This window comes from Mercenaria mercenaria, chromosome 2, assembly GCF_021730395.1.
Source record: "Mercenaria mercenaria strain notata chromosome 2, MADL_Memer_1, whole genome shotgun sequence".
Lineage (NCBI taxonomy): Eukaryota > Metazoa > Mollusca > Bivalvia > Venerida > Veneridae > Mercenaria > Mercenaria mercenaria.
Window position 1 is genome coordinate 111,155,722 of NC_069362.1, and position 24,003 is coordinate 111,179,724.

At 33.8% G+C, this 24,003-nt stretch overlaps 1 protein-coding gene across 2 annotated transcripts; it reads right to left on the reverse strand.

Annotated features, from left to right (window-relative positions):
• Window positions 1-297: 297 nt before the first annotated feature.
• LOC123564915 (uncharacterized) lies at window positions 298-24,003 on the reverse strand. Of its 2 annotated transcripts, none has more exons than XM_045358840.2 (2): window positions 23,777-24,003; window positions 298-4,773 (listed from the first exon to the last, which is right to left on the reverse strand). In XM_045358840.2, the coding sequence occupies exon 2, from the start codon at window positions 4,726-4,728 to the stop codon at window positions 3,835-3,837; it is 894 nt and encodes a 297-aa protein (XP_045214775.2). In that variant the 5' UTR covers window positions 4,729-4,773; window positions 23,777-24,003; the 3' UTR covers window positions 298-3,834. The 2 variants fall into 2 exon arrangements, with proteins under 2 accessions (XP_045214775.2, XP_053393533.1); XM_053537558.1 differs by lacking the exon at window positions 23,777-24,003 and adding an exon at window positions 16,028-16,279.

A 24,003-nucleotide genomic window follows, 5' to 3' on the forward strand; every position in this document is an offset into this window, starting at 1 on the left:
GCCAGACAAATGTTACTCGACTGATGACACCTCCCTTTTATTGAAATTTCTAAAGCTCGAAATACAATAAATCGGCATGTTTCTAAAACAATCAAGACACATGGGGCATCTTCATACTAGCTAGATTTGCTTTGAAATTATATTTATAATGTATCTACCTATTGCATTAAAGACTGAAATAATTGCTAAATTTACCAGACCCGAGACTTCACAACAACTTAGAGACTTTACTTAAAAATGCAAATGTTTAAATGGACGTATTTTAGTATCCTGGAAATGAAATAATGTACACGTATACAAATTCTTTTGCATAGTTTACTAGCAAAACAACATGCAAATTCACCAGACTCCAGACTCCATAAGAATTTAAGAGACCTTCACAAATTATCAACATTATATCATGTATTCAATTTAACATGCAAATGTTAAATGCACGTATTTCATTATTCTGAATATAATATTATGCTCATGTATAATAATACAATTTTTTGCACAGTTTACAAGCAATAGAACAGGCAAATTTACTAGACTCCAGACTCTATAACAACATAGAAACCTTTACAAAATCTAAATTATAAGATGTTTTTTTTAACATGTAACACGCTGAATATAATATTATGTTCATGTATACAAGTTCTGTTGCACTGTTTGTAATAAACGTCGTAAATGTTTCAACACATGTATTTCAGTATCTTGAATATAATATTTTGAACATGTAAACAAGTTCTTTTGCACAGTTAACAAATAATACAACATGCAAATGTTTCCTCTAACGTATTTCACTATCCTGAATGTAATCTTATGTACACGTAAAAAAGTTCTGTTGCACAGTTTACAAGTTATACAACATGCAAATGTTTCAACTGACGTTTTCACTATCCTGAATATAATATTATGTACAATTATACAAGTTTTTTTTTCTTTTTTTTCTTTTTTGCACTGGTTGTAATACAACATCGTAAATGTTTCAACTAACGTATTTCACAATATTGTATATGATATTATGATCATGTAAACAAGTTCTGTTACACGGTTAACAAGTAATACTACATGGAAATGTGTCATCTGGCGTATTTCACTATCCTGAATATAATATTATGTACATGTAAGCAAGTTCTGTTGCACAGTTTACAAGATATACAACAAATATTGCAAATGTTTAAAGGCCTAGGTCTTGGCAGTAGGCCAAGGGATTTCTGTCTTCACCAGCACAGTTGGGGGCTAATGACCATCACAGTTTGGCTCCAATAAACAAGGGTCCTTGTTTATTGGAGAGTCAGTCTACCTTACAAGTGTATCAATTAGTGAAAAGGGGAAACAATGTTACTTATTTTAAATTAATGAATAAATGATAACTTTTAAAGTTATACTAGTTTTTATTTTTGGCATTTCTATGTAAAGAAAAATATTTGTTGATCAAACACAATAATAAAATAATCAGAAACTTATTTTCACAATAATGAAACAATCAGAAACTTACTTAAAGAAATATGCATGTTTTTTTTTTCAAATTCTCTCTGGAGAATGTGATATTTTAGAAAAATGTGACTTTCACTCATCTAAAGCTTGCAGAATACTGTAAATAACATTTGTCTAGAATTGAAAACAGAATGTGTATTTCAAAGTTACAAAGCAGAGCATGAAAAAACTTTTTGAAACATACTGAAAAGGCAAACTGAGTATAGATGGACCACAATAATTTTATATTCAAATAATGTTGATTACATGAATACAAGAAAATCAATTTCCAATTCGAAAAATATTGTGTCAGCACAAAGAACTCATGAAGTTTTCACTATACTTGTGTTTTATTATCATTATTATTTTCAATATTATTACTGTATCTTTTATGTAATATAATAATAATAATAATTAATAATAATAATGATAATAATAATTAAAAATGATAATGATTATGATTATTTTCATTATTATTACTATAAAATTAAAGTAATAGTTAATATTATCATCTATATAATATCAAAATAATAATAATTATTATTTTCATTCCACATTCACTGAAAAAAAAAATTTCTTTCAACTCCACTGCACACATCTTCATGGTCTATTTGGTGTCCCTGCTCTGCTAATTGCCCTCTAATCAGTTACTGTTACATAATCGCTGATAAGCAGCAGATAAGATGGGAGTTGTATATTGGCTTTGGTGGTGGGGGTGGGGGACACTTATATAGTAGTGAATCTAGGCCTTTAAACTGACGTATTCACTATCCTGACTATAATATTATGTACATGTATACAAGTTCTGTAGCACATTTAACAAGTAATACAGCATGTTAATGTTTCAACCGACGTATATACTATCCTGATTATAATATAATGTACATGTATACAAGTTATGTTGCAAAGTTTACAAGTTATACAACATACAAATGTTTATTTCACATAATTCTTTGTTTATAACGTTACTGTCATACTTTTTGCTACGAACATGAAAAATATTAATTTCTTTTTAATTCCTATTTTCGACAATTGTTACCTCATACAATGTCCTACATTTGAATATGAGTTAACATAATAGAAAGTAATTCTGATTACTTCCCTTCGTGGTTCGTACGGTACAACTGTATGTGCAATATTGGAAGTAGTGCCTTTTCTGAGCATGCAAAGTATTTATCTGGACGGCTGCTTCATATATTTAAAGCATAGAAATTATTGCTTTGTGGAACTTTAAATGGACGTTTTCTTTCACCATGATGAATATATTGACATGTTCGTGTATACATGTTCGGTTGCACAGATTTCATGCATTGTAGAAGGACATATTTCAAACAGAAGACGAAAATTGCTTGCTCACCATAATGCAAACGGAGTTGCTTCTGCTTTTTGGAGACCTTTGTTCTTGTAAGAGGATAATCATTATTAAGTAAATACGTATCTGTATCCAGATAAAGACATTTTATGTGTTTGGAAAATGATGACTTTATGCATTTCTTTTCCATCCCATCAGTTTTGATTCTTTCTACCCGCTACTTCGTCGGTTTTAATGATTCTTACAATTTCTTCACGCAACCACGCCTCCTTTTGGTGTGGTCTACGAAGCGTAAAAAGTTTGTACAGGTCAAACATTATAGCTAAACCGTGTATCACGAATGACAATTTATCAAACTCGTTGGCAGACTCATCAGGTTCATTGATTTTCGAGCGGAGTTTTTGTGCTTCGGAACGTATTTCCTTCGTCGTTTGTTGTATGTCCGTGTTCTGTTCACATGCTGGCCATACACGATGAAAGACACGTTCTAAAACGCGAAACTGACCCGGGGAATTTCGACTGCCATTTTCTTGGTCTAAGACTCTTAAAACCTTATCAGACATCTCTAACGATTCTTTTGCAATTTCTGTCGTTTGCGATACAAGCGCGGTTTTGTTGTTTTTAAAACTTCCGTTAATTATCTTATCAGGATTTTCCCTAATGCAATGAGCATGTTTCGCTAGCTCATCAACAGACATTGCTAAGCGTTCACCTTTGCCGACCCAATCTTCTGTATTTCCAACGGACGGTAAAATCTTATTAGCCTTTATCCCCGATCGAAAAAAAGAAGTAGATTCTTTTTCAACATCATTCATTGCTTGATTTGCTTGCGTCATGGAACTTACTGCATCATTTACAAACTTATTTACACGGTCACCCTCTGCTGCTTTCCCCTGAACCTTTTTTGCCGTTTCTCTAACATTCGGCTGTTCTAGCTTGGATTTAATATCTACATCAAATTTATTCAAATTATCGAATGCATCTGATGTTGCATGGAGTATTTTTGTGATGTGTGTAGCCACAGAATGCTGATTATTTTCTTTTTTGAGTTGAAGTTGTTTAGATTAATTCTCAGAACCTTCAATTGCCTTCAGCGTTTCGTTCAGAAATTCCATATTTTTGCTCTGATTTTTTATCAGTTGGTATGTTGGTAAAGTTTTCGCCTCTTCGCTTGCTTGTAAACATTTTCTGGCTCTTTTCACTGCGCCAAAAGCATTTCGCTGAAAGCCTCTCTTGTATTTTCGTGCTGTTTCAATTTTACCTGAAACATCAGTATATTTCCTGTGACGTTCAGGTTCAGAGAACGTAGAGTGTTGCTGAATTTCTATTTCCCTATTAAGTAACGCCTCTGGTATTGGTTTGTCTCTGGGTATTCTAACGTTAGGTACTGCTTTTACCACCTCGGCTGTTTTCCTGTCCATATCTTCAATAACCACCTTTATTTTTTGCAACAGTGGTGGCAGATGTACAATTTCCTTCTTTTGTTGCCCAGTAGCATAAATGACAGCATGAATACAGCGAAATAGACGATTGGAATTTTCTGTAACATCAATAGCTTTGTTTCTGGTCGACCCAGACCTTCTTTGCAGAAGATCCAATACAAATGATAATAGAGATGAACAGCATAGTGAAGATTTTCCATCATTTAGAGGGCCTGCATTTTCCGAGTTGTTCAGATCAGCTATTTCTCTCGCTTCACGTAAAATATGGTCAAATTCGTCTTCGGAAGATTTTATATCTTTTTGCAATGGTCGTAATCTAGCTATAAGTACTACATATTTACCAATATATAACAGTGATGAAAGTAGGTCAAGTGATCTGCCAGCTGTAACTGTAGCTAGTAAACCGCAAATGTTACCTGCAATTGACCAACCATATAAAATGCGTTGCTTCTGAAATATTTCATTTTGAATTTTGTCGGCTTTTTGTCGTAGCGGCGTTATTGTGTGATCTTCCATGCTTTATTCTCCTTTTCACTTTGAATTCGTCTTTCTTATTTTAGCCTATAAACAAAAGAACGTTTGTTTGAAGTAAAGTAAGAATTTCAGAATTTACAACATACGTAGTTCGCATTTTAGTTTTTTTTACTAGGTATGGTTTATATACAGTCTACTCGGGTATTCCGAATCAGTCTAAAATGTGGGCCACTCTAAACATTTTACAGCTGTTGAAAACAATTACTTCAGCAACATTAGGAAAATGGTTATGTTTGTAATCTTTAAGCATTTTTGCATATTTAACAACCGTAGGTTTTATCATTTACCTATTTTTCAAGCGATAAACACTGCTTAAGTATGTTGTATATTGACTCGAGATGCTATTTTTTTGCCTAGAAAATATAGAGCTGCTCTCTTCAAGTGACTCTGACTTAATTGTCAGGTGACGTACACAGATGAATAATACATGGACATGATGCACAATATATACTTATCACACTATAGATATGTAAATATTTTCACTTTACATATAACAAGAGCTGTCCGTAAGACAGCCAAGTTCGACTATTCGAAATATTGTCACAGAAGCAGGAAAATATTACCCAAAATGTTAAATACCGGTAAGAGTTTTAAATTAGAAAAGGGACATAATTTGACAAAAATGCATATCAGAGTTATGGGACTTGATGCTATCAACTAGTTTTATAACCCCGAAGAAACATGTGAAGTTTCAATTCCATATCTGCATTAGTTTTGGAGATAGAAAATTCAAATTAAAGTTACTAAGTCCAAAAAGGGGCATAATTTGCCCAAAATATATGTCAGAGTTATTGGACTTGACTCAGTGAAGTTGGTAATTGATCTAAAAAAAGACAAAGTAAGTTTCAAATCTATACGCCTTTTGGTAATACCTGTATGTACTTGCACGCAAAACTTTAACCAGGATTTTCTAAGTCCAAAAGGGGGCATAATTCGGCTAAAATGCAGGTCGGAGTTATGGGACTTGGTGCTTTCAACTAGTTTTATAATCCTGAAAACACATCTTAAGATTCAATTCAATATGTGCATTAGTTTTGGAGATAGCAACTTGCACGTAAAACTTTAACCAGGATTTTCTTAGTCCAAAAGGGGGCATAATTTGCTTAAAATACATGTCAGAGTTATGGGACTTGACCCAGTGTGGTAGGTAATTGATCTAGAAAAAGAAAAATATAAGTTTCAAATCTATATGCCTTTAAGTAATAGCTGTATGTACTTGCACGCAAAACTTTAACCTGAATTTTCTAAGTCCAAAAGGGAGCATAATTTGGCCAAAATGAAAGTAAGAGTTATGGGACTTGGTGTTATCAACTAGTTTTATAACCCCGAAGACACATTTGAAGTTTCAATTCAATATCTGCATTAGTTTAGGAGATAGTAACTTGCATGTAAAACTTAAGTCTATAAGGGTGGCTTAATTTGCTCAAAATACATGTTAGAGTTATATAACTTGACCCAGTGAGGTTGGATATTGACCTAGAAAAAGAATAAATAAGTTTCAAAGCTATATGTCTTTAAATGTTAGCTGCATGTACTTGCATGCAAAAACTTATACGACTATACCCCCAGCAGAGCTATTGTAAAGTGTCTTCTTACGGTTGTAAGCGGACACTTTATAAATAAAACTGTCCTGTATCAGTTAACTACCTGCACGTGAAGTTTGTGAACGAAGTAATATAGTGTGCCTGATGTAAAGAATGTCCGTTTCCATGGTGAATTAAATTTTGGTTATCTTCTGTTGAAGGCATCAGTATTTTAGAATTGCAATATAAATAAAGCTTTTTAAACAACAAAAGAAATATTGATTTCCACTTATAAACAGAACGTAAATGATAGCTTTAAACGCAGTCATCATAAAATATCTGCAATACCTGACAAATCAAAAATTATATGGGCCGCGCCATGTGAAAACTACGGTGTTCCATTAGGGCCAGTGCCTCGAAGGAACGGATGAACGATGACAAAGCACGACAGGACGATGGCGATAACACGACAGTCCGATGGCAAAGCGCGACAATATGATGGTGACAGTCCATCGTACTGTCGCACTTCGCCATCGCATCTTCGTTCTTCACCATCGTACTGTTGCCTTCCTGTCAATCATGTGCAGAACTTATTTGTACGACGTATTACTGTTTGCTATATATTATTTCGATTCTAATATTGTCTTAATCTAAAACAGTAATCAAATGAAAAATTTAGTAGCGCTCTTTTTTTGGTCGCAACAAAAACTTTGACGTCAACGCACGTTAACGTCATGTCATTCTAGCGTAAGCGTGTTTTTACAGAGACAAGCACATAAGAATTACTTATAGCCTTGTTTAGCGTAAATTTACAAGAAAAATCAAAAATTTTGAACAGAGCTGTACAGAAATTTATTGAAGGAACACAGATTACAAACAAGAGGACCATGATGGTCCTGAATCGCTCACCTGCCCCCACATGAACTAATTATGATATCGTTTTTTCTATTATTTGACATAGTGACCTAGTTTTTTGAGCTCATGTGACCTAGTTTTGAACTTGACCTAGATATCATCAAGATAAAAATTCTGACCAATTTTCATGAAGATCCATTGAAAAATATGGCCTGTAGAGAGGTCACAAGGTTTTTTTTATTATTTGACCTAATGACCTAGTTTTTAAAGGCACCTGGCCCAGTTTTAAACTTGACCTAGATATCATCAAGGTAAACCTTCTCACTAATTTTCATGAAGATCTCATGAAAAATATGGCCTCCTGAGAGGTCAAAAGGTTTTTCTATTTTTAGGCCTACTGACCTAGTTTTTGACTGCACATAACCCAGTTTCAAACTTCACCTAGTTATCACGGTGAACATTCTTATCAATTTTCATGAAGATCCATTGAAAAATATGGCCTCTAGAGAGGTGAAAAGGTTTTTCTATGTTTAATCCTAGTGACCTAGTTTTTGACCGCAGTTGGTCCAGTTTCAAACTTGACCTAGATATCATCAAGATGAACATTCAGACCAACTTCCATGCAGATCACATGAAAAATATGGCCTCTAGAGAGGTCACAAGTTTTTTCTATTATTTAACCTACTGATCTAGTTTTTAGCGCATGTAACCTAGTTTCAAACTTGACCTAGATGTCATCAATATAAACATTCTGACCAATTTTCATGCAGATTTCATGAAAACTATGGCCTCTAGAGAGGTTACAAGGTTTTTCTATTATTTGACCTATTGACCTAGTTTTTAATCCCACGTACAAAGTTTCAAACTTGACCTAGATATCATCAAGGTGAACATTCTGACCAATTTTCATGAAATAATAAAGACAAATATCAAACAGGGAATGCCACGCACCAAAAACGCAGCCTCCTCAAAACGAAACCCACAGCACGCAGACGCGTGCACCATACACACACACACACACACACACACACACACAAAGCCAACACATTAGGACAAAACGAACAAACAAAAGAACACAGTGGGGCACCGCCTTGGAACGGTCAGTGGTAAAAACACCACTGGGGAGCTTAAACCGGTTTATGGTGCGCACCCAACCTCACTCTTACCCCCACCATGTTCCAAAGACACGGGACAGTGTAAATAAAAGTAATACCCTCCAGGTGAATCTCTTAAACACGTAATGGAAACAAAAAGGCATGGCATGTAAAACACCAAAATTCTCGTGTATAAATATATAAAAAGCAAACCTTAAGATCCATTGAAAAAATATGGCCTCTAGGGAGGTCACAAGGATTTTCTATTTTTAGACCTACTGACCTAGTTTTGGACCGCACATGACCCAGTTTCAAACTTCACCTAGATATCATAAAGATGAACATTCTGACCAACTTTCATAAAGATCCCATGAAAAATGTGACCTCTAGAGTAGTCACAAGCAAAAGTTTACGCACGCACGGACGCACGGACGCACAGACGACGGACGACGGACGCCACGCGATCACAAAAGCTCACCTTGTCACTTTGTGACTGGTGAGCTAAAAAGTAGGGTCGTTCAGATACGTGAAAACAAAGAACTGTTTTCTAGACCTAATCAAATACATATTAGATATTTTTAATTTCACACATGCAGAGTAAACAATTTGTAACTTGATTATAAATAACATTTTCTGACTGATGATAATTGTTTAAATAGTTTGTTCAAGTTAGATACACAATGATTAAGCAAGGTAGACAGAGTGTAATCAATGTAAGGTGAACCAGGCATTTATCGATCTTTAAAGAGCATCATGTGCTCTGGTGAGCTTATATACGAGGAATCTTTCAAAATATATGCTATACTTAATTTACCCATCATACAAAACTTTTTTACTATGATAAAACAATTAAGTAAAGTAAGAACTGACTTTTAAGATCGGTCGTAGAAATCTAGCGGTGTGCCGTAACTATGGAAACGGCTACAGAAGCTGGTAATCGCGGAAACTCAAAAAACTTTATTGTGTCATATTTCAAAAGGTAGTAGTATTAAAAACTTGATTTTTTCAAATTTTCATTAATTTATAAATACCTATTGTTTGCAGTGATTATATTCTAAATATCTTATTTAATTTCTTAATTGTCGTCAGCACGTGCAATTTTAGTAATAAGCAAGTGCATTCAGTTGTAAACCAACAAGGTGCCCTTTTTAATCAGAAATTTTTTTTTGGACTTAATTACAACTATTGCTGATTTTTGGTTTGAAAATATTGTATAATACGCATGCAATTAAAATTCTAAAAATTTTGATACGTCAGTTTAACATCATTTTATATATTAATGCAGCGGATTGCATGTCATATAGGCTATTAAGTCGCTTCCTTTTTCAATACATATGGACAATGAAGTTAATTAATAATGCGTTAGATATCGGCTTGGAATATTTAATAGATATTATATGAAAAACAATAAAGTTTATTTAATTAATGGTTGGGAAACATGTAGATAAATTGTTTTTGTGACATTGCCTTTTGTTAGCTGTCAGTATTGTATAGATATGCTTAACATATTATAATGCAAGCATAAAATTATTCCCTTTTTCGTTGATATTTTTACTATTACTGTTACGAAATCAAGTATTTTAGATTTGATACTTCTAATTCTTTAATAATTATTAATTAATCATATTACTGGACTTCTCTCCATAATTCAGCGGAACCATTATGGGAGTAAACTAAGCCTAGAGTAAAGGCTTCCAGTGTGTAGAGAGGTTCTACCAAAGTGATGCTAATGTACATGTAGAAAGAATGTACGATGAAATTTGCGAAATAATAATAATGTTTTGCATATTTCTTATTCTCGGGGTGGGTCACTTATTGTTACTCTGTTGAAATCTCTTATTATGCAATACATTTCCGGAGATATCATCACCATCGGTATGTTATCAAGTACTATATATTTTGTATAACATCCTCTGCATGCGGATACGAAAAAAAATGCATATGTTAAAGTGACAGTTTGCAATGTTATCTTTATACATTTTCATTCCGACTCCGTCGCATATTTCTAGTTATTTTATATACAAAACACTTTACAATTTATTGACAATTTGAAAAACAAGTGAAATCCAAATGATCGTTTTACTATGATGACTTACATTCTAAACATTGAAAAACATACATATACCATAATCTCGTTTTAAAAAGCAAACAAAACGTAAGTATAGGACTATGTGTAAGGACGAATTTCAAGTGTTAATGAATAAATGCGGATGGCCAAACCCCCCCCCCCCCCCCCCCCCCCCCCCACACACACACACACTACCACTTACTCAAATTGAGCAACTTGAATAAATCCTAGACGTCTCAGTGCTAGGATTTATTCTTTATTGCAACTTTGTACGACTTATCAATATGCACACTATATTAAAAATCAATTTGCTTTGAGTGAAAATACCGAAATGGTACAAGGTTACATTCTTCATTTGTTTCATATAAACAATTAAATCTTGAGACCTCATTTTCAGTGCTTTACAGCATTTCAATGATATAAAAACACATAATATTATATAGCCATTAAATATAAAAAAAAAATGAAAAATATATATATTGAGATGTTAGGTTACATATATTAAAGAAACATTATCTGTCTGAAAAACATCACCATCTGAAAATACTCCCATGAAATTTGTCATTTAGCGATAACTCGTATACATGTAGACATGGAAATTCACAGTGAAAGTGGTGTAGGTCTTTTCTCAATACAATAAGCAATACAGATAAGCCAAAGCTATAACTGTCACATCCTTATCTGACTCATATACAAGATCTCATCAATAACATGGAACTACATTTTGAATTGCAAAAACAGATCATCTAACATCATCTTACATGCTTGGTGAACTTCTCTTTTCGTAACACTTGGGCTCATTGTCCCTGCGTAGTTAGTGGGGACCGATGCGCTATGCTAACTGCCAAATGCTAAATAAGAAGTGGTTAATGCTAAATGTCAATAGCTTAATGTTAATGTCACATACTGAATACTAAATGCTACATACAAAATACTATATGCCGTATACAAAATGCTAAATGTCATAAAACTCTACATGCAGCCACAGGAAAACACTGCAGCAATTACAAGGCAGAGACTGAAGCACCCACGAAGGCCATCTCAATGATTGAAGACTCGGCAGAAGAAAGCTCCTCAGTCGTCTTTCTCACATATTTACTGTCTGTTATGGAAGTTCTGATCAACAATAAAGCTCCGCACTAGCCAGGAGAATGCAGAGCCCGAGTATAATCTGCAAAGTAGCACTTCAGCGGATTACATGCATTGTGGACTTGCAGGCAATGAAGAGGCAGACAAACTGGCTAAGCTAGAAGCTCAGTCAGAACAACCAACAAAACCTGTGGGTTACAAGAAGAAAGTCACCATCATCAAGGCACTAACGAGACCAAGGATAGAGAAAAATGCTTTTCATCTCCTTGAACAAGTGATGTTGGTCAGGCTTCGCTCGGGGCACAACAAGCTCAATGCTCACATGTACAAGAAATACAGACTGGCACCATCGCCAACTTGTTCATATGGTTATTTCAATGGAAACTTAGCAATGAGCATTTTGACATTTATTGTTTTAACAAAAAAGCATTTATCATTGACAATTACCGTTCGAAAGCCAATATTTGAAGTTAAGCAGTTCGTAAATAGCATTTCATTTTGCATTAACATTTTTGCAGTTAACATTGCGCATTGACCTTCCATAGGCATATCGCATTTGGTATGTTGCATTTTATATAAAGCATTTGACATTTTGCATTAAGTGATTGGCATTTAGCATTAAGTATTTGGTGTAAGCATTAAGTTATTGGCATTTTGCATTAAATAATTATCATTTAACATTCGGTTATATTCATGGCGCACCGGCCTTCAATACATATCAAATGCCATATCCTTTGTGCTAAGTGCCTATAATTATTGCCAAATGACAAATACTACTCGTCAAATGCTTTAACTTTGTGAGTTAATAATCTGTATCCCTTACACTAATGACTGTTACTTTTAATCACGTGAAAACATATGAAGTTCTATCAGCCCGATTTGAAGCAATAACATGTTCTGAGTGTTATGAGATGATATGATCGAAACTTTTCACTCTAAAATGTTAAGAAAAATTTAAATAGAGACAAAGTTATGTTACAAAGGCCAATGACTATTTACAGGATGCAATTATACACTGATTTATTCAGCTCTTTATCTGAATAAGTACTTAGCAATACGCATTTGGCATTTATTGTTTCGTATTTGCAATTAACAATTATCATTTATTGTTTGACAATTACAAATGTACCATTTCACAGGCAATATTTGATATTAAGCATATAGCAAATAGCATTTTGCAATAAATGTTTGTCATTTAGCATTTGGAAATGAGCATGGCACACCGGCTTTCCATAGCTTTCAATAGTACTTAATAAATGTCATTTCGTTTTCAAAACATTTTGCATAAGGTGTTTGGCATTTAGCATTGTTATCTGATATTTAGCAATTGACAAATAACATGGCGCACCAGGTTTCCATATAAACATGTACATTAGCATCACCTTGGTAGAAGCGTTCTACTTACACTGGGAGTCTTTACTCTAGGCCTAGTTTACTCCCATTATTGTACCGCTAAATTATGGAGAGAAGTCCAATATGATTAATTATTAAAGTGATAGAAGTATGAAATCTAAAGTACTTGAATTCGTAATAGTAACATTATATGTTAAGCGTAACTATACAATACTGACCGGTAACAATGTCACAAAAAAAAAAAGGAAAAAAGAAAAAGCATAATTTATTCACATGTTTTCAAACAATTAATTTGATAATCATTTTTTTTTTTCATATTATCTATGTTAAATATTCCAAGCCGAGATTCAACGAGTTATTCCCTAACTTCATTGTCCATGTGTATTGAAAAAGGAAGCGAATGAATAACGTATATGGCATGCAATCCGTTGCATTGATATATGAAATGGTGTTAAACTGACGTATCAAAATTTTTAGAATTTAATTGAATGCGTATTATACAACATTTTCAAGCCAAAAATCAGCCATTGTTGTAGTTCAGTCCAAAAAACATTTTCTGATTAAAAGAGGCACCTTGTTGGTTCACAATTGAATGCACGTGCTAATAACTAAAATTGCACGTGCTGACGACAATTATGAAATTTAATAAGATATTTAGAATATAATCACTGCAAACAATAGATATTCATAATTTAATAAAAATTTGAAAAGATCAAGTTTCTAATACCATTATTTTTTGAAATATTACAAAAGAAAGATTTTTAGTTTCCGCGATTATCAGCTTCAGTAGCCCATGGTTACGGCACACCGCTAAATTTCTACGACCTCATTGAAAACCTCCATTTGCTGCCGAACTGTATTCTTATATAGGTAAAAAAGTTTTGTATGTTGGGTAAATTAAAATCCTTACGGAGGGCCCGTACACACGAAAGCTTCTTCAGATATTAGGTACAATTCTTTTTGTGAGCCTACATAGCACGTTTACCTCGTGACCTTTTTTTTCCGTTTAACATGCTGTTTTAAAAACATTTAAGGCGAGTGTATTGCTAACAGATATTATAAACACCTTTTACGAAGTCCAATATTAAATTTACAACAAACCTATATTTAAGGTAACTTGACATGAACAAGATTGTGTCACGAAATTGACCAACCCCAATTTTGTGACACCATCTTGGTTGTCCATGTCAAGTTACCTTACCTACATTACAAAAATGGCACTTCCAGCAACGGAGCTCCGATGCCTCAATGTAAACAGTAAGGGATGGTACTAAGAGGTCCAGGGTTTCGTCTTGTTCGTTCATTTTCTCGTTAAAACGCATTTGTCATTTTAACAAGTTGTATATCATGTAGCGATGTATACCAATGTATACAAACAAATGTACAGCCACCCGTTTGAAATTTGAATGCACGAAAATTTCGGGTAATACCACTAGCTGATACAAGATATTTAAAAAAGGCACACGAAACTAATTTAATGTTTATCTTTCGAAACAAATAACTTGTTCTATTTATTTATTCATTCATTCATATTATCATCGTATAAGTCAGATACAGTTACTCGTTTTTCTTCAAAAGTGTCCTCTTACAGACATAAGAAGCCGTTTCGCTAGGACGAACACCAATTTTATCCTCGGCTTCGCCTCGAACAATATTATGTCTGTAAGAGGACACTTTTGTAGAAAAACTGTTGTATCTATTACTTAACCAAGGTATTCCGAATAACTGTACTTTATGTCTGTTCTGTTCTCTACCAAATAGCTATTTATATATAACATGTATACCTTACGTCCCTTTCATCACCCTTAACTAGAGATTTTCAACTTACTTCCACGCGGACTGCGGACAGCGGACTGCGTACTTACAATAGGGGTTTTCTCAAAATATTTAAAGGTTCGCAAGAAAAAAGATACCTAGTATGGTATATATGTTTCTTTTACCAATATAGTAGTAACTTTGCCTTCATTGTAGAAATTTATTTATTATATACCTATATAAATTCTGTAAGAAATCGGCTTGTATTTCACAATTAAATATGAACAGAAATACAAAAATTCCGTATTGTACTGCATAAAAACTACACTAAGTTCCAGCCCGCCCGCTTAGCTCAGTAGGTAAGAGCGTTGGTCTACGGACCGCGGGGTCGCGAGTTCGATCCTCGGGCGGGGCGTATGTTCTCCGTGACTATTTGATAAACGACATTGTGTCTGAAATCATTAGTCCTCCACCTCTGATAATTCATGTGGGGAAGTCGGCAGTTACTTGCGGAGAACAGGTTTGTACTGGTACAGAATCCAGGAACACTGGTTAGGGTAACTGCCCGCCGTTACATGACTGAAATACTGTTGAAAACGGCGTTAAACCCAAAACAAACAAACACTAAGTTTCATTTAATATCGATAAACATTGAACATTTTGTTCAAGAACGAATCAAGAATCAAAATGGAAAAGGTATATAATAAAAGGGTCATTATAACAGCAGCTAGATCTGGGACTTTGTATTCGGCTCTCGTGGATTTTGCAAAGTCGGATCACACTCGGCGCTTGCGCGCCTCGTGAGATCCGATCTGGCAAAATCCACTCGAGCCGAATACTGCATCCCAGATCAAGCTACTGTTATAATAACCCTATTGTATTGTGATATAATCACCTGCTGATACAATACATACGTTTGAAAATATATGGATAGTGAACAGGCTACATTTAACACAATCATGTAATCGCAATTTTCAGATGTCATATTCTATTACTTTTAATTCGTCACATTTAAACGAGTCGGCTACATTAATGTCTACATGTAGGACGCCTCTAGATTCAGCTTAATACCCTGTCGCATTTTACTTGCCTTAAGAATGTTCTTCAAATACCCGTATGCTTTAACATTTTGTTATGATATTAAGACATTTCTTCCGCGCGATAGGGACAACTTGGAACCCACAGTGCAACGATAATACTTCATCTTAATATGTTCATGCATTGAAAATGTGCAACTTGAATCATGGATTTGAATATAACGGCGATTACTATAAAAACAGTTTTGTTTAAATTTGTGTCCGTCGATACGATTCCTAGACTAGCAACAACATAAGAAGAAAAAAAAACAACAGTACAAAATGTTATTGTGAAAAAAATTGATACATTCTGAATAAAACAAACGTCCGTTTATTTTTTGTTGCATAGTATAAATACCGTGTTCTCGTAGACTTCTGTCTGGAAAAAGTTATTGTTTTTCATTAATATTTGATAAAATTTAATTAATGTAGAATGTTACATAAAATCAAAAAGTTTTAATGGACTACCTTAAATGATTTAGTTCAACACTTTGTCAAAACATACGGGAAGTTCTCATACATGCATCTTTCAACCCCGTCGAAACGAGATCCAATATATTACCATAATTTAGCGGCAACATCCTGTATTAGTTATGTATCAGTATGTTTCAAAATAAAAAAAAAAGAATATCATCTTCATATAAACATAATCTGATATCAGATTTGAAAAATAATCAAGACAGGCTCGATCTTGATGACCGAGATCACGCCAAGACTGAATTCCTGGGCTTCTGTTTTCGAAACATTCTGAGTCCAAGCCGAGTTTGATAATGAAACATTGTCATTAATATCAATATTGCGTGTTACAATTTAATATTTAAATTCATGACTATTTTCAAGTGACTATTCAGTATTGATTGTCAGTCTCAACTGGAATTTAATCTTTAAGTACCATTAAAACTAGCTGTCAACATTTCAATCTAAAACCCAGTTGAGACCTAAAATTGTTTTGTGAAGAAAGGGCCTGGGAAGTGCCCAAGGTCAAAATTCCGATCATATTTCAAAAATGTTTTATGGCCAGTAAATGCATAGAATTGTCAACAAAATTATGTTTTTGACTTAATGAACGCCTATGATGCCATTTGAGCAATTCTATGTGCTCATTTGGTACAACAAGCTTAGAAGTCGAGACTATCCTTTTATCATTACTGACAAAGCCTTTTTAGTCGGACACATGCAAAAATGGTATGTGTAGATACTTGGTTTAAAAATTCACAATGTAGCCATCACGTATATCATGATAGGGTGACCAAGAATACTGAATGAATTTACTATCGTATAAAACTGAATTTGTAGGGTTTGAAATAGTTAAGAATATATAATACCACGCGCGGCATTTTTTACCTCGGTGTATTATAATGTCACGCATCGTACCGTGCATATTCCAAATTGTGCGTCGTACAATAGCATTTCAGCGTTGCGCGTGCTACAATACGAAATCCCATGCTCAATATACACTATATACATTTAATATACCAAAAATGTTGTTGTAATCCCCTACGCATAGGGGTCGGGTGAACATCTTGTGGCGCAGGGGAAGAGTGTCTGTTTGCTCACCAGAAGGTCATTGGTTCAAATTCTGGTTTATAGGGTATGTTGATCGTTGAATCAACAGCCGTTTTTACTGCTAGAGAATACTTGCTAGAACCTCACGAAATTGACAGCAATCATATAAATAAGATGCAGCACTTCAAATAAAAAAGAACAAGTTTGCGATACAGATCCTTTAGCTTCTTGTTCATTAATACAGTAGTCGAAAGACATTAATAAAAAAGCGATATAAAAAGTAAAATGGTGAAAAAAAAATTAAAATTGCGCCCACACTGTTAAAAAAGTTTGTAAGACAAAATATATTGGTAATTCATATACAATAAAACGGACATTGATAAATCTTATAGCCATCTTTCTTCGGATATTTTGAATGAAAACAGTATTACGGCATTAGAACCGGATGCTTAATATGCATAAATTTCTCATATACAGTTTGAGAAAACCCCTATAGTTAGTCCGTGGTCCGCAGTACGCGTCGAAGTAAGCTGAAAATCTCTAATATTTACTAGGGTCTCCCTATTCATTTAAAATGCCTTGAACTCAAGTTAATAGTAAGTTTGAACCATCTTACATGATAATTATATATGTTTTACAAAATTTACACGGAATGGCAGTTTGTCTCCATGTTGAAACTGTAACAATAACAGCTTTCATCGTGGTCTTATTTTGTAATTCAACAGTGTTAACAATTTGTGTGATCTTCCGGTCATGAAGTTTTTCTAACATTCTGAAGAACATTTCATTTTAAAACTAGTATCCGACAGTAAACATTGAAAGGTATAAATGAGTAACGGTAATATTCGGAATACCCAGAAATGACTCGAAATAGCCGAGGTGACGAGTCGCGAAAATTTAAATATTACACAAAGTGAGGGATATTTCAGAATTTAGATACATGTTTGGCAGTTAATTGATGTATTCATGGATATGTAGAAACGATATTGTACATGTTGAAGCATAAGTCCAATTTTGATTTTCATGAAAATCGATTTGGAATTATACCTGAGTAGACTGTATTCTATTACTATACTGTATATCGTAAAAGCCGGTAATATGGCGCAGCCGGTAATATGGCGCAAATGACGTCGCCGTTAAAAAATACTGTAAAATACGCGAGATGTTGTCGTTTTCAACGCACCTGCTGAACAAAAACACGTTCAGCTATGTAAACAAGTCTAACTGCGCAGACGAGAAGTCATGAAAAAATCAATTAACTTTGCACAACGCGTATAACAATTTTGGAAAAGATATTAACCGTAAAACAATATTCATATGTAATTATTTGCTGCACTATCGGTCATTTAAACTGCAGAAATCCAGAACCTTTCTCCGGTATCGGCCATTTTTATGTAAGTACACAACAAATGACGAAATGTTTCTTAGGTGCGCCATATTACCGGCAACAGGGCTATCTATTCGAATGTTCGAATAAAAAAAGGAAGGAACCATAATGTTCGTTTATTTTTCCGAACCCGCTTAATCAGAAATTACCGCAAAAATGGCTTCCGCCCTTGTGAGACCAGATTTTCATTATGCAGCTGCGTATCTGCGCAAAAGCAGCTACGCGTCTGAAGGCAATCAGCAAAGCACTAGTTTGGTTTGTACTATTATTCATAAAACAACCTTATCCTAAGCATCATGAAATAGAAAGGGCTTTTGTTAACTTTGTGTTTCGAAGAGTAATAATAAACAAGTTAATCTCATGCAGTTTTTTTTTCAGCAAGTTAAAGCATAACAAAAGTTCCTTTTAGGCTGAACACCATTAAAAAACCACCGGCTGTTATCTTATTTCATATAAAGTCCACTTACTTCATGAGGCTTTTTACGACATTTTCTAGCATATCCGATTTTTGTAAACTTATATTCCCATAAAGAACTATATCGCTACGTAGAAAAACAAACAAAAACAAAAAGAAAGATGTGTTAACTTTTATATAAGAAAACTACATTTCGTCAGTACAATCCACTGAATTCACTACTTGCTTCTTTCAGTTTCTCTTTTTCGAGACATCATATTCTAACGCCGCCACTTTTGCCTAGCATGCCGTAGGAACATGCCGATTTCGATAAATGCAAAGTGATACATACTGAAACGCAGTAGGGTAAAAGTAAACACGTTGCTGTTGAGAAAAGGCACTAGGAAAGGAAAAAAATGATTAGCACTATTTATATTTGGACTATTTGTGATTAGACCTGCGGAGGCTTACATTTGATCTGGTAGTAATCTGCCTATAAGAATGTTTTTGCGTTTGAATTTTCCTTGATTTTGCATTCATTCTCAAGGTACACCTAATTCACAATGAATCGGCAAATCTAGATAAATGACAATTTATTACAGGTCACCGTATTCAGAACAAAAAAAAGAAAGAAAAAAATGCGAAATTTAGCCCTGTACAAGCAATATTTCAATTTGTTTCAACTTATTTGTGGCATTTTGATTCTAGATCCAATTGATCGTTACAATGTGTGTCACTTTCATTCAGAAACATGCTAATTTCAATAATATTAAGACAACTGCAGTGATAAAATGCTAGAAAAAAGCGTTTACTATGTCCCAAAACTGACCAAAATAGATCCACTTGGTCGAAAATTAGGTCTAAATTCCCAAACCGTAACAAATCTAGGAGTTTTCAGACATTTGTCACCATTTTATATCAAAACGAATAGATTAATCATGGCATTTTCATTGATTTTTGGGGAGTTTGGCTAAATCCATGTGTTGCCCCTTCTAGGTACATGTAAATAATATATAATGATTATAGAAATGGTATCTACAAAATTCAAATTCATCTTTTCAGATCTTTTTGAGTGAAATGATAGCTAAGTGCATACTAAATATATTTATTGTTTTCCTCTTCTCCATGTAAAAACAGACTTTCTCAAAATATCTAAAGCAAAATGGACAACTCTTGTATTGACCGTTTTTCAATGATTTTAGGATTTCCCCAATTATAGTCAATATCAAAAGTTTCCGCAGCTAAATAAAATCAACAGAGTATAGCATAAGTTTATTCTACTTTCAACACTTTGAAAGAGCCTATACTGAACTTCCTTTTGTCTTTTAATAAAGTCAAATTTCAAGGCTAGCCAAAAGTAAAAAAACTAATGAAAGAAAACCTGGGTGAAAGAGAATGACATGCCCTTTATTATAAGCTTACCAAAACTATACCAAACAAATATTTACCTGAAAGAAGTTATTTAATATTTTATAATGTAAACGAACCCTACACCGTTTTACTAATACAATCAATATTTTCCGCTCATGAATGCGCTCAATTCAGGTGATGATTGCTGATGTTAGTGTAAATAAGAGGCCCCAGCAAAAACATTTTTTTTCAAGTTGTGTAAACATTTTAAGTTGTAAATTATTGTTACTCACTTACTTTGTTTACAACAATAAATAAAACACCTTAAAGTTTGTTTAAGGTAGTTGACCTGTAACAAAAATTCATCAAATAAAGTAATCTCCATAATTATGCTTTTTTAGCATTTATTCGTTTTTTAAGTTAAACACTGATCGTGCTAGTTCCATCCAGAGAATATTGAATTGCTTAAAATACATTACATAGAGTCATTACCTATCAGCTACCTTCAAATGTTGTAATTACAACTACTGCCTTAAAACACTGTAATTATATTTGATGACAATGATTTTCGTGTTACATAATTTGAAGCAATGTACTCCTGAACAGTAAGAGAAATTCTTCAAAATGACTATAACACAAGATTAAGCTTACCAAAAGGTTCCTTCTAGCGCATATAAAATATTCTTTTTAAGGGATATTGTTAAATTAGCATAATGTTACAAATGTTTAATTATTATAATGCAATGAGAAAAATATGTTTTGTCATTTTTGGTGCAAACTTAATTACATCTATTTAAGAACTAATCTAAGTATTAACAGGTTTATCATAACCCAAAGTGTTTTTTTTGTTTTTTTTTTTAATATAAGCAAGTGCAGTACATATTATGCTATTTGAGCATTTGTCTTGCAGTCTGTATTTCACTTCCGGATATTTTCATCACGCGACTACACCAGCGAGTACCTGCACACTTAACACAAAGAAATTTCGTACATGCATATTACGATTCAAAAAACAAATCAGGAAGTAAAGAAGTAAGCAAAAGAAATGACTTGCAAATCTGAAACCATGGACAATTTCATTACGTAAATTTTTTGCCGGGAGTCTATTTTTAGATGATGCATATTCATTTCATTAATCTCGATTCTTTACTGTAATATGTCATCGAGGAGTTACATGATTTAAACTTTATTATTGTGTTTTCTTGTTCTGTTATTTTACGTAGTTGTATTGCACTTTTTAAAGACTGAAATAAAGATTGATTATGCGTAAACACATATTGGGCTAGAGGTAAAGAATATGCATGAATCCAAGATGGCAGCGCCCTACGGGAAATCGGATACCTTTGACGATACCCTTGTATTACATGCTCAGTCATTTGTAACATGTTCACCATAAGTGTTCCTTCTCTTGAGAAGGAACAATAAGAAACACTTTCAAAATGATCCGTTGAAGTGATAAATATATGCAATCTAGCTACATTGTACTTTGTTACACAAACGTGATAACAATTTAACTTTTTAGCTCACCTGAGCCAAAGACTCATGGTGAGCTATTGTTACCGCTCAATGTCCGTCGTCCGTCGTGCGTCGTCCGTCGTGTGTTCGTCAACATTTTCTAAAAAAATCTTCTTCTTGAAAACCACTGGGCAGAATTACACCAAACTTCACAGGAATGATCCTTTTTCTCCGAAAAATCGAGCTAAAAATAAAATAACTGGCTTATCTATAAAAGATCAAAACTTAATAACGTTTCTTAATGTCGTAATTTTCTTTAAAGGAATTTAGGCGTTGTATTACATTATCTTTATGCACTACTAAACTTTCTATCAGGGCCTCACTACCACTCTTATAAAATAACTGTCATTGTAATCCATGAGAAAAGTGTACATATTGCATATTGAATACAAAGAGATTTAAACAGTTGAAGATCATATTTTGTCTGCCTGATCAGTTGTTGGAAAAAGGATCTGATTTTCTTTCACTTTTGACCAAAGTTTAATGTTGGTTCAAGTTAAGTGGTCAATTCAGAGCTATTCCCCTTAGATTTTCTTGGGTAGGTACAATTTCTATATAATAATGATCCACTTGAAATATTTTGGTTGCTATGACTGTTTTAAGTACTAGTCATCATTGTGTGGAACCCCAGCATCGGACGCAAGGACAAGACCGTTCACCTTATTGACATAAATGCGCTATTTTTCTGTTTAACATCCTAATGCAGTGATTTCATGCGCTTATAGTCTCCATCCTCGCACATTACACAACTGTTCTATTGTTCTCTGCGGGTTAATAACCAAAATTACAAACCTAGTGACCATTGATCAAGTAATTCGTGGCTATAATTTATAGTAGTATCTGTCCTCAATCTCGTGAGAGTGACATCCGGACATTCGATGCGTGAACATGTTGCGCACAAAGAGAGGGCCGCAATGGGGTTTGTTTTACATATTGACCATGCATTTGGAGGAAGCGACGTATGTTAACCTTTGTGACAAAAGCTTTTTGGCATGTTTTAACGCCACATTTTAATGGCAACAGTTTTTAATGGAGACCAATTGCTCAGTCAAGTGTGACTTATCATTTCTAAGTGTTCCTTCTGAAAGAACAATAATCTTCAATGCAGGTCTCACAAAAAATCATCACAGTTGTACATAGTCATATTTCAAGAAGATACAGCCAGTAACTTTGTAAGCGATAAGGTTTCAATGTTACTAATGGGGTTAGGATTTTATTCTAGCAATAAATATCACTTCAGCTTTTCTTAAAGTGCATAAGTAATAAAGTTCTTGAGTCTTCAAGTGATCCTGATCTAAACTTGAGAAAACAATTAAGGGAGAACAATAAAGAAAATTTATCACGTGTAAAATTAAATTACATTATTACATGTCATGGGTCCTTGTTTTGTACGTTTGTACATAGGCACTTGGGGTCAGGATCAAACCTACCCACCCCACTCTCCTCCGCCCCTGCTTAAGTTTAACGAATATGTTTTAGTATTTTTTATATGTATTGAGCATAGGTGACGATCATAAAACACTTTTTGAAATATATTAGCATGTTTTAAAAATTCTACTTTTGCCATGAATTGTCTTTAAATAGGAAGATTTGAAACACTGAAACCGAAAGTAGGAAACAATAACCCAGCCCACTCTCCACCGCCCCTGTCTAAGTTTAGCGAACATGTTGTAGTATTTTTATATGTATTAAGCATAAGCGACGATCATAAAACACATTTTGAAATATTTCAGCGTGTTTATTTTTTTTTTTTTAAATCTACTGTTACCATGAATTGTCTTTAAATAAGAAGATTTAGGTGACGATCATAAAACACTTTGAAATATTTCAGCGTGTGTTTTAAAAAATCTACTGTTACCATGGATTGTCTTTAAATAAGAAGATTTGAAACATTGAAACCGAAAGTAGAAAACAATAAGTTTAGCTTTTAAATTAGCATTTACCCATACATTACTGGTATCAAACAATGAGTCTGTAATCATTCTGTTAAAATGACACCGGTCCTGATACTGACGTTAGGGTTCCGGCGAGAAATCAATAATTATCAAAAATCAACCAGTCTTACTTGTGTGGAACACTTCCCTGCGAATAGATCCATGCTTTGCTCTGCGCATAGACTCTTCCACGCGTTAAATAATACATATTAATGTAGCAGGGTACACTTCGAATTTTGCCCCCGTCAATATTTGTAATAATTAGAAGTTCGTGATTTTGGATGTCTGTAAATTAAGGTGAGAGGTAATGATTGTTAATTCTTTAGAAAATTTATACAGCCGATACATGTAAAATTCT